The sequence below is a fragment of the Papaver somniferum genome, chromosome 9, assembly GCF_003573695.1.
Source record: "Papaver somniferum cultivar HN1 chromosome 9, ASM357369v1, whole genome shotgun sequence".
In the NCBI taxonomy this organism is placed as follows: domain Eukaryota; kingdom Viridiplantae; phylum Streptophyta; class Magnoliopsida; order Ranunculales; family Papaveraceae; genus Papaver; species Papaver somniferum.
This window is the reverse complement of record NC_039366.1, coordinates 49,715,758-49,728,466: the sequence shown is the minus strand read 5'-3', so window position 1 is coordinate 49,728,466 and position 12,709 is coordinate 49,715,758. Positions and strand designations below refer to the sequence as shown.

Sequence of the window (12,709 nt, the reverse complement as noted above, 5' to 3'; positions counted from 1 at the left end):
AACCTCTTCTCTTCCCATTGAGAATGTTTCTCAACCTTCTATCTCTACCAGTTCTCTACCTAGTCTCTTCCTCTTTCGAAAGAAACCGTGGAAGGATAGATATTGCTTCAAAGTTTTATCTGAAGTCTGGATGATGGCAAGAAGTCTTCTATTGATCCTATCAAGTCTAATGTTTGCGAAATTCTGAGCAAGCATTTGGTTCTGACAGAGCTGCTTCGCAGACAGCTTTGGAAAAAGAATGTAATGCTCTTCGTCTCGAAAATCAAAGCTTCAGAATGTTTTTCTGGATCGTGACAATCTTCGCAAGAAGAATGATGAATTGAGAGGTATGATTTTCTTATCTGTGTCTTTAATTTGCCTTTTAATGGTTTTATCCTTCCCATATTTAATTATCCTTGAAATCCCTCTTTCGCATGTTAAGCTTAAACCAGAAACGAATAATGGAGAGATATCAATTTGAATCTGCTGTTGAAGAAGCCCGTGTTGATAAAGAAATTTGATGGATCAATATAACCAATTAGATAACCTCTATTCATATTCTCTTGATCATATAAATAATCTTACCAATGAAAATACCCAATTAGTTCAAAGACAATTTATTAAGTAATGAAGTATCTCGTCTTTCTTATTCTTTAACTAAAGCTAATTTAGGGATGGAAACTTTATCAGATGAGAATAAAACCTTATCTCAAGAGAAGAGAACTTATTTAAACAAGATGGCGATATCTTCGCAACAACTTAGTATTCTTCAAAAGTATGTGACCAAGAGCAATCCTTCGCTCTTTGAGAAATGAACTTAAAGAAGTAACAGAGTCATCTATCGCTGAAAGAGATACACTCATTCAAGGTAGAATAGCTTTAAGTGTAAAGGCGAATCAACTTAAAGAACAATATTCCAAATTAGAAGAATCTTATTCTTCTCTTGCGAAGAAAAATGCCTTTCTTATTTCTAAAGAGAAAAATCTTCAGTCTCGACTTAAAGGTTTAGTTGGAGATAAATTTGATGACGCAATGGACCGTTGGGAGAATAGTTGTGTCCTTGATTCAACACCTTATTTCGCAAAAGGAAGGTAGTCATAATAGTTTGACTGCCTTAATTATCTTTTCTTTGTCATATCTTCTGAATTCTTCATCTTAATGAAATTTTGTATTCTATCTTTCGCAGAGTCTGAGAAGAATCTTCATTCTCCATTTCTGTTTTGGAGGCTAAATATGCCAAAATTCGCAAAGAAAATGCATTGCTCGTCTCTACCCTTACTGGTTCTCGCGACCGAGCAGAAAGAAGACTTGATTATCTTGCTTATTTTAAGGATATTCAAGATAGGAATCATCAGAGAGCACTTCTTCGTCAAGTTCATCTCCGGGCTGAAGTCCTTGTAAATGACATTTTATTGTCCAAATCTCTTCCTCCTACATCAATTGAACCTTTAGAAGTAGATGATGATGAAGTTCCTCGTCCTGCTGATAGTGATTATGATTACGAAAGCGGTGCAGAGGATAATTTCTTGGAAGATGAAGAAGAGATTCCTTCTAAAAGCATCTGCTGGTGTTAATCAAAATGAGAAAAAATTTCTCCTGAAGAAGTAATTGCTGGCGATAATCAAGATGCTAGTCAAGGCGAAGATCAAACCGAAATGAAGGAGAGGCTTGCGAGAATAGGCGAAGAATTTTGTTATCTCCTGCTACTGAATTAATACTGAAGCTTGAGCTTCTTATCTAGCTTTGTCTTCTTGAATGTCTTATTTTTATCACTTTTGCGAGTTACATTTTTCAACCAACTTTGGAAAACTTTTCCTTTTAGTATTTTGTTGATGAGAAAGATAATGCTTCTTGTGTATTGATTCCCATACTTGCCTTCATTATCTTTCTTGCAAAAAATAATTGTTACGAATACTTATAAATATTTTGTTTATCATATGGTCTTATTTTGCCTTCCTAATTAAAGGTCTTATTATGCCACCTCTTGTCATTGCGACAAAATCGCAGGACGTCCTTGCACTTTCATGCAAAAACCCATTGATCTTGCCTTAATTTTTCTTTTGTATTATGGCCTCTTCAGGAATGTTGCGACAATATGACAGGCCTAAATATTCTTGCGAAAATAAAGTCCCATGACATTGCCGTCTTGCGACGAAATCGCAGGACGTCTTCGCACTTTCATGCGAAAACCCATTGATCTCGTCTTATCCTTTTTTTTTTTATTAGCCTCTTCAGGATTGTTGCACAAATATGACAAGCCTTAATATCCTTGCGAAAAAGCCTCATGACATTTGCGTCTTAAGACACTTATCAGCTCCCTAATGGAGGGTGCCGCCCTTATCTCCCCCTGGTTCCCCTTCAAGGAGGCGTACTTCTACCATACAAGGTTAGCTCCTCCCATCCAGTCTTAACAACAACCAGTTGTTTTCGCAGCCTCTTATCCCTTTTACCTATAGGCTTATGGTTACGAGACTGCACCCTAAGTGGGGTTTTCTTCAGCCGAGTGCAGTATAAGCCAAGACTTGTCAAGAATGGCAAGGTACGCTTCAAACGTCCCTGGCACTCTTGACTCAACCGTGTACCTCGGCGCCTTGATCATATCTGCACTCCTGGGAGAGTCCTTATTACCTTAGTCGCCCAACCCAAGTCATATGCTTAAGCTGAGAATAAGGTGCCTCTCCCGGATGGGCTTTATTGACCCCAAATCTCCATGACTCAGGTTCGGTGGCGGTGTAGCCTTTCCTGAGCCATGCAACAGGTACCCCCTAATATGACGTACTTTAGGTCTTACATTTGCCTCTTGCGAAATTTTATTCGCGAACTAGGGTGTACGCCATAAAGGTTCGCCCCTTTTTTATGTCATTGTTCTGTGATTATCTCTGCGAAAATTTCGCACATCATGATCTTGTTTTGATATGAGTAATCTGCAATTATTCTTTCAGAATCCATAACTTCTCAAAGCTTCTTACGGATAATATCTTTTTAAGTACAACCTGTTCCATGGTCTGTCTAATCTATGACCAACATCTCTTCCTTCTGGATCCATTAATCTATAAGCTCTTGTTCCAACTATCTCCTTAATGATGTAAGGTCCATCCCATTTTTTCGCTAATTTTCCACCATTTTCTCGCTGATATATTGGTGTTTCTCGCAGAACTAAATCTCCTGGTTGAAATTCGCGTATTTTGACACGTTTATTATATTCTCGGGCTAATCTTCGCTGATAATTCTCCATATGTTGTAAAGATTTTTCTCTTCTTTCTTCTAATTCATCAAGTTTATTTAAAATCAAGCCCGCACTAAGATTTTTCTCCCAAGCTTCTCTTTTTGTTGTCGGAATAACAACTTCTGTTGGTAACACCGCTTCAACTCCGTATGTTAAACAAAAAGGTGACATTCCAGTAGCTTCTCTTCTAGTTGTATTATAAGCCCATACTGCATTATGTACTTGTTCGCACCATGCTCTGTGATGTCCTTCCAATTTCTTCTTTAATATATCTGCAATTGTTTTGTTTGTTGCTTCTACTTGCCCATTAGCTTGTGGATACAAAGGAGTAGACTTTCCACATTTTATCTTGAATGCATTAAGTAGCATTTCTATATTCTGTCCTTCAAATTGTTTCCCATTATCAGATACCAACTGTGCAGGAATTCCGAATCTGCAAATGATATTTTCGAATATGAATGTAAAGATATCTTTGTCGCGAATATGTTGTACTCCTTCACTTCTGTCCATTTTGTGAAATAATCTGTTGCGACTATTAAGTATCTTCTTTGTCCAGATCCTGGTAAAAATGGCCCCACAATATCTAAGCCCCACTTTCCAAAAGGCCACACACTGGTTGAAGATGACAATGGTGCTCCAGGTGCATGTATTTTCTTTCCATGCCGCTGACAATCTTCGCAACGTCTTGATATTTGTTTTGCATCTTCATGCATGTATGGCCAGTAATAACCTTGCATTTTTGCTCTATGTGCCAAAGATCTTCCTCCACTATGATTGCCAGCATCCCCACTATGTAACATTTTTAGCACCTTTTCTCCTTCCTCTCGTGTCAAACATCTGAGTGATGGTCCATTAAAGGATTTTCGGTATAGCAACCCATCTCTTAATTCATAATTCGTTGCACGGCTTTTTAACTTGTGTGTTTCCAATCTATTTCTTGGTGTTTCTCCTTTCGCCAAATATGCATGAAGTTCCATTCTCCAGTCTGCGATATTGTTCATTTGTTTTCTTCTTCATTGTCTATTATCATCACGTCCAGTCTTCTTCTTCTTATTGATTGATGGTGACAGAAGTGTTTGTATTTTTATGCATCTCGCAGTTGGATCTGTCATCATGCTTGAGATGAAAGCAAAAGTCTGCGAGTCTGTTACTTTCTTGAAATGTGCCTCCATTTTATTTTTGGGATTTTCGCTGACAATTCTTCAACCAGCTTCTTGTATTTCTTCAAGGATGGTTCATTTGTAGTATACTCTCCCTTTATTTGGCGAATAACTAGCTGCGAATCACTAGTGATCCTGGCATTTTCTAGTTTCATTTCTATTGCGAATTTTAAGGCATGTATCACAGCTTCATATTCTGTTTCATTATTAGTGGATGCAAATTCCAATCTGAATGAAAAAGCCATTTTATTCCTTCTGGCGAAATTAAAACAATTCCAACTCCATTTCCTTCTCCATTTGATGATCCATCTACCAATATCTCCCATCTATTTGGTTTGTTAATAAATCTTTTGGATCTCCATGTTCTTCTTCTACATCCATCATTTCTTCTACTGCTTCATCTTCTTCTAAAGGAAATTCTGCCAAGAAATCTGCAACAACTTGTGATTTTGGTGAAGACAAAATTTCATATTTAATATCAAAGTGGCCTACTTGTGCATTCCATCTCTCCACTCTTCCTGATCTTTTAGAATTTTTTATCACTGATTCAATTGGTACTTTTGTTAATACCTTTATCTTGTGCGCTTGAAAATATATGCGGAGCTTAAACGATGCATAAACTAATGCTAGGATCAACTTCTCAATCTTTGAGTAATTCTTCTCGGCAGTATTAAAAGTTTTGCTAATGTAATAAATGGGTTTCTCCACTCCTGCGTCTATTCTCAATAACACATCACTTAATGCATGCGACGTTGTCGCAAGATAGATCAATAATTCTTCTCCTGATTCTGCTTTTTGTAAAATGGTTGTATTCATAAGATGTTCTTTGATCCCTTGAAAAGATTTTCGCATTCGTCAGTCCATTTGAATTTCGCACCCTTCTTGAGTATATCAAAAAAATATTTGCATTTGTCTGATGATCGCGAGATGAATCTCCCCAGCGAAGCTAGAATCCCATTCAACTTCTGTATATCTTTTATTGTTGCTGGTGTTGGCATGTCACGAACTGCTTGCACTTTTTCTGGATCAACCTGTATTCCTTCTTTTGATACAATGTAACCTAAAAATTTTCACGATGCAACTCCAATAGTACACTTCTCAGGATTCAATTTAATGTTATGCTGCGCATTTGTTCAAAAATCTCCCTCAGGTATTGTACATGGTCTTTAGCTTCTTTACTCTTTACTAACATGTCGTCCACGTATACTTCTAATGTTTTGTGTGTCCAATGTTGCGAACACCTTCTCTACCATTCTTTGGTATGTCGCTCCCGCGTTTCGCAAACAAAATGGCATTTCCGTGTAACAATATAAACCTCTAGGGGAAAAGAAAGCAGTATGTTCTTGATCTTCTTCAGCGAGAGGGATTTGGTTATACCCTTTGTATCCATCTAAAGATGATACCCTATCATTTCCCGCTGCAGATTCCACCATTTGAGGAATATCTGGTAATGGAAAACTATCTTTGGGGCAAGATTTGTGTAAATCAGTGAAATCTATGCAAATCCTGATTCCTTTGTTTTTCTTTGGGACAATGACCATATTCGCTATCCATTCGGGGTATTTAGCTTCTCTTATGATTCCCGCCTCAAGCATTTTCTGTAGTTCTTCTTCTATTTGGGAATGGTAAGTTGTTGCAATTTTTCTTATTCTCTGTTTAATGGTCTCACATTTTTGTTAATCTCCAACTTGTGGCATGCAATTGATGGATCTATTCCCGGTATCTCATCCATGCTTCCTGCGAAAACATATTTATATTCTCGCAACAAGTTAACAATTCTTTCTTCTTCTTCCATATCCATTTTGGTTCCAATTCTCAATATTAGAGGTTCCTCTATAGTCCCAACGTTTATTTCTTTTGTTGGTTCTGCGGCAGTGTAACTAGGTTTAGGTTCTCCCATTGGTGTTGGTTCTTTTATTGTTTTCATAGGTCCTTCTCCTTCTTCCGAAATTTCGCTGGGTATTCCTTTGCTTTCTTTTGCCCTTATCATATATACTCTAAATTCTTCTTCTTTCTTTGCTTCCTTTGCCAACTTTCTGCGAAATTGTTTCATTTTTGCTTGTCCTTCATAATGCTTTACTTCAATCTGATGACATAATTTCGCATTGTTAACATCTTCTTGGATGTCACCTATTCCATTTGGTGTGGGGAATTTAATACATTGATGCGACGTTGAGACCACAGCTTTTATCGCATGTATCCATGGTCTTCCTAATAACATATTATATGGCGATTCCATATCCACCACGCACAACGTTACATGTGTTTCGATTTCTCCAAGTGGAATTCGTACCACTATCTCTCCTTTAGGTTTTGTTGTGGATTTTCCAAAGCCGTGAACAAAATATGTTGAACTGGACATTTCTTCATCTTTAAATCCCATTCCCCGGAATGCGTGATAAAATATTATATCCACTGAACTTCCTGTATCGATTAAAGTTCTGTTCAATATCCATTCTCTTGTGGATTTTATCGTTGTCTCCTTCTCTTTTCGCGTAATAGGCATTGTGATAACCAATGGAGATGTGTGATTCAAATTTTCTTTTGGTATTTTTGCCGCCATGAATGTAATTTTTTGTTTTTCCCAATCTTTCAAGGGTGATGTCTTTTCTACCGCCATAACTTTCCTTCCTTCAAAATTTCGTTTATGTATTCTTCCTTTGATGTTTTCATGGAATTCATTAATCATCGTTTTTGTTATCATATTACACTCCAATCTTTTGTCATCTTCATTAATTCTATTCATCTTTCTTCTAACTGATTCACTGATTTATTTAATCACTTTCTTGATTCGAATATTCTCAACAACAATCTTCAACTTTTGATCTTCAGTCCCTGTTTCTAGCGCCATTATGTAGTTGCAGGAAATCCCACACTACACCCCTCATATGATTTCATTATTAATCAAATCATTTTAGGTTTATACTCTTAATTTTATTAATCAATTTTTGAATATTCTTACAAGAAAAGATAAAGAAATCAAGAATGATCTCTGCTCTAGACTTTCTCTCTCCTATTTACTTGTTTCTTACTCAAAAAAGATCTTTCCCCTCTCTTTACAACTTGAACGACTATTTATAGGGAAATACATAGTGGGTGACATCTAATCTATCCTTTATTTTCGGGTATGATTTGCGATATTCTCGCAACCTTACAAATATTAATTTCGCAAGCTCTCTAATTTTCGCAGGACTATCACATCTTTCTCGTGATCTTAGGTGACGTCAATTATTATATTCTTCCTGAAATTGTTCTGTGACGCTATTGTATTGTGTTGTTGATAATTTCGTTGAAATATTGTCGTTGCGAGAATCTGATCCTACAATAGCAGAAGCAATGGCCTGGCCAGGTACACGAGTCTGAGCACTTGTAAAAGGCAATACACCCGTAACATCCATGCATACATCCTTACCGTCCTCCCAATTGTAAATCATAATATCCGCAGGCTTGAGATCACTACCGTCCTTCGAGAAACCCAAAGAGACTTCCTTCGTAGCAGCGACACCCGCTTTATAAAAAATGTCAGCGAAGACATCTTTCACTAAGTCATGGCGAAATTTCTGTCCAACCTCACTGGCACAGTGAATAGCATGGTCGCCGAAGACATCCATGGGTCGTTTGCAGCAAGAGCATAAGTTGCTCTCCTCGAAGAAAGGTATCCCTAGCCGGTACTGCAAGACAGAACTGAATTCCCGAGGACCAACAGTTTGGTTAAGCCCGGATATAGGAATGGCCTTAAGAAAGTCCACGACATGTTCTACTCGGTTGCACTGCCATAAAGTGTAGTCACACGCTGTTAAGGTAAGACTAGAAGGTATCTTGTTTTTGACAACATCAAAGTAAATAACTGCCAGAGACTTCATGTAATGGGGGGCAGTATTACTAATGTTGAAACCCGGAGGGGAATGATCACAAACTTCAGTGAAAACCTGTAGAGCTTGTTGATAACCGAGGCAGGGATCTGTAGTGTCAGTTAACCCCAAGATCGTTTGCTGCAGCTGTTAAGTTTGAGCATGAGATGCAAGGTAACAGTACATACGTGTATCGACCATTGTAAGCACACCCAGACCACCGTCCTTAATGGGAAGTGTGGTCAGTCTTTGTTGGACCAAACCGAAGCCAACACTGTCACCAACCACCAAACGGCGCAAATAATCCAAGAGATGTTTATCAAACAGAGCAACAGACGGTTGAATAGCTTTAGGACTTGTAGTATGGAAGGTAAAATACAGCTTGGTAACCCCAGTGCAGTTACGCAAAAGGAGTAACTCACTTTGAGGATCCTATAGTTCTTGGATTTTGCCCATTAATTGCACTGCTTTGTCAACCCTCGACAACACCATGTTGCTGCAAAAATCTCAAGTTGACTGGTCCTCCAAGGAGCTTAACCCCATCCACTGGTTTACCAATATTAGGAGAGAAAACGTCGCAGTTGTCTCTTCTTGGGTCATAAGAAGGACAGAAAATTTTGGTCTTCGATATATTCAGGTGCAAACCATAACTAGGGCCATCGTCTTGTATAATCTTCAAAGATTTAGATACTTCCGTAGTCCCAAAATATGGTGCCATCATCTAGGTACCACGCATGAAGATCCAAAGTACACGACAAGAGGATGAATGGCTAGTGCAAAAAGAAGGGAACCGAGGGGGTCACCCTGCTGCACGCCTTTGGCCGAAGATAGAACTGAGTCTAGGTAATACAACTTAGTTATTTTTCGTAGCAAAACTCAACCCAATGAGAGATACTGGGACAATGAGCTCTCACCTCTTTAATGATGCTGGACCTGTCAACGAGATTGAAGACGTTGGAAAAATCTATGAGCAACATGGTCTTGGAAGAATCATCACCTTGTAGCTCCAGCAATCTATTAGCAGAGTGCAGAATAGGTTCACCACCGCACGGAATACCAACACCATATTGTTATTTTCCCAGATATGAATTCATAGCTTTACAAACCGAGGTGGCTGCTAATTTTGAACACAGTCTCCTCCAAATAGTCCCTACTGCTATAGGCCGCAACCCTCCATCAGGTTTGAGTAATGGGGTTAAGGGAGCACTGGCTACAAGGTCACGAAGGATGGGAGGGCAATTCCCAGCAAGCCAAAGATTCACCACACCGGTGATAAATTGAAGCAATTCATCAGCAACGGTTGCGCCAGCTCCACTCATGGCATCCAACAAGTGTTGAGACCTAAGTTCGTTTCTCCCACAGGAAGTACCCTTAACGGCCGTAAGAACATCCTTTGCATCAACAGATAAAGCAGGAGCAGTAAAATCTTCTGCTGGTATGATAGGAGGCCGAGCAAATGGGTGTTTTTGTTGGAGTCCAAATAGCGTATCCGGAGTTGGTGGAGCTAAACCATTGTAGGAAAGGATACAGATGGCTGCAGTATAGTGGCCGTTACTTAGTTTCCTCCTGCAAGCTGACAACTTAGTATTTTTCTTTTTCTTACCAGGTTGTTGTTTTCTAGGAGCTCTCTTAGGTAGGCCGAGCAGTTGCTAAGCCAAATTAAAGCAACCAGAAGGCTCTTTCCAGCACATAAAATCCCTATTTATTGCATCTATCTGTAACTTTCTCTTGTTGCCAGATCGTTCTTCCCTGGAGCTTTTTGGTTCGTACGAATTCAAGGTGCAAGTAGGCAGTAACAACAATTGTATCCAAGCAGCAAGATTCTTAGGGCTTGCAAGCACATAATCAAGAGCAGACTTCAAGGCTCGCGAGAAATGCAGCCTGCTAGGCGGTGGGATACTTACAGTAGTTGTGATCTGTTTACGCAGCATATTGTTAAGCAATTCCACGGTGAGACCAGCAGCAACATCGTCCACCACAGGAGTATTAGTCTCAGTAGTATCAACTGTGACAGGGGACTCAACTTGTGGTTTCTCAGCTCCATGAATGAGGAAATCTGCGCTTAAACCATTGAAAGGACCAGCAATGTCTTCTGCAGGATGAATCTGTGACCTGCAAGTCATTCTCCATGCATGTATACGTAAGCATTTAATGCATAACCAACCCTGCATATCATTCAAAACCCTTTCCCAAGTAACAAAGCAGTTAACATTATTCTTAATTCGCTCTCGACAAACCTCACTGCTAGCTTCATCAGGAAAGTGTCTATCTTTTAAGTGTTTAAAGATAGCACTCTTAGCATATTCCCTACCCCCTATACCACCAGTGCAGTCATCAAAGTTCTTAAACGATAAATGGAACTTGTACCGTTGTGAAACAGATAAGGGTTGAGAAGGAGGGGGAGAACCAAGAGGTAAATCTGTGATCTCGGGAGTTGAATCTGTGCTATGAAAATGGTGATTCCGAAGATTTGATGAGCCGGAAGATCGTGTTGTTCTAGGCATGTTCTCCAAGACAAGATCTCAGACAGGGGAAGAATAAGAATTAGAGTTTAATGTATGGGAAATCAAGGTTTCAAAACCAATGAAAGCTCAAAGTACCATACAAAAAAAACATTAATTCAACCTTCACAAAGAATGGGAACTTATTAAACACAACTGCACAAACACCTGGTTCAATAATCTGACATACACTCCAATCTCTGTTAGAATCTTCACTGAGCAAGAGATGAAGAATTGAAAAAAAACAATATTGAAAACTTCAAACAGTGTAACACATCCTTCAAACACCAAAAACCTCTCCTTTAACAAATTCCCTAAAACAATTTCAACTACTGATTCTCAGAGATGAAAATTGAAGAGAACAAATACAAAAACACTAACCCAATTCTTTAGTCGATGACCCCCTGCCTCAAACACCTATTAGAATCGTCACAGAGCAAGAGATGAAGAATTGAAGAAAACCAATTGGAAACATTTTAAACTCTTGAATCCTTCCTTGAAACACCAAAACGCTCAGCTGTAAATCACAACCCTTATGATAATCTGCAACAAAGAACACCCTCAAACCCCTAATTGAAAATTTTACATAAGAATAATCCACAGCGTCAAAACAAACACAGAACCCCTAATTCCAAATTTTCAAAATTGTGCAAAGAAAAACACCCAATTTTATTCAATTCTCAGAACCCTAAATTCCAATTAAAACACCAATGATTCTGAATCCAGGGTAAATTATTGTTATTATTATTATTATTATTTTATTTTTTTATTTTTATTTGAAAGCGTCGACGAGGGCATTTTATTAGCAAAAGCAAATACAGTCTATTACATGTCGGTAGTAGGTAGCCTAATGACGAGCTGGGCATCTGCACCTTTTTGAATAACGATACCAAGCCTATGGAAAAGAGAGTTACATGACTTGTAGTTAGCATAGGTTTTAAGAAGATCTAACGAAAGAAATTCACAAAAATTCTGCGGCAAAATCTCAGACTTTCAATCGCCTGGGAGTCGCGCGGACTTTCTCTCCACCACACCGCGTGACCTGAATTATTATTATTATTTTTTATTATTATTATTGTTCATAAAAAAATAAGTAAGATTTTATTAGCGAAATTACACATAAACAAATATTTAAAGGTAAATTTTGTCATTTCAAAATAATAACAAGGTTAATAGAGAATCAATTAGTTAAAACTAAATGGGTCCACAACTTCTGCTTTTACTGCTTTTAAAAGCTACTCCCGGGTAGCTTTTAAAATTTGGCCTAAAACAGAAGTGTTTTTGGAGAAAAGCACTTTGAAAAAAAATTACCAAACACCTTTTTATTAGAAAGTTTGTTATAAGTTGGTTACAATGTGCTTTTGCAAGAAAAAAAAACAATCCCAAACGGGGCTTAAGCCACTACAGACACTAGCCTACGATTACACTTCGGAGTGGAATTTAGTTGAGACCGAATTTATCCTCCAATAAGTTCAGCTGCAGTCGTGCTCCTTACGTCTCTTGAATCTCGCAACGCTCTACGCAATTAATTCCTTTAGTAGACATTCTTTACATCCAAAAAGTTGCTTCAACCTAAGTGAAGATTTCTGATACCAATTTGCCTATAACAGACAAGCCTATTTGGTTTCCCTTTAGATCGAATAAATCAAGGGTTGGAAATTTGTTTGCAATAGACAAAGCTAACAAACCTCACGAACACTTAAACTCAGTTAGCTGAGAAACATGGATTCATAACCACCTCTCAAGAACAATCATGAACTAATCAATTAAGAATAGTTTTCAGATATCTATCTTGAGGAATCACAAAGTATGAGACGAATAGAACTTTATGATTTGTGTATATCTTGCCTGAAAGAGATGATGAAAACCTCGACAATAGAAAGAAAAAGATCAAGATACATGAACGATCAAGTTAAAGATAGTCGAACCTGGCTTCAAGAATCCCTAAGTGAAGTCTTTAAGTCGTAAAACTAATCATGTTTCTCAGAGGAA

General features: G+C 38.2%; 1 protein-coding gene across 1 annotated transcript; it reads right to left on the bottom strand.

Annotated features, from left to right (window-relative positions):
• Nucleotides 1–8,365: 8,365 nt before the first annotated feature.
• Nucleotides 8,366–11,466, bottom strand: LOC113308770. Its single transcript, XM_026557233.1, has 2 exons — nucleotides 9,131–11,466; nucleotides 8,366–9,031 (listed from the first exon to the last, which is right to left on the bottom strand). Exon 1 carries the CDS (start codon nucleotides 10,718–10,720, stop codon nucleotides 9,866–9,868), a length of 855 nt encoding a protein of 284 aa, XP_026413018.1. The 5' UTR covers nucleotides 10,721–11,466; the 3' UTR covers nucleotides 8,366–9,031; nucleotides 9,131–9,865.
• Nucleotides 11,467–12,709: the final 1,243 nt, after the last annotated feature.

What these genes read in the sequence shown, in the direction of transcription:
- LOC113308770 (XM_026557233.1), bottom strand. Translation starts at nt 10,720, where the DNA reads ATGCCTAGAACAACACGATCTTCCGGCTCATCAAATCTTCGGAATCAC.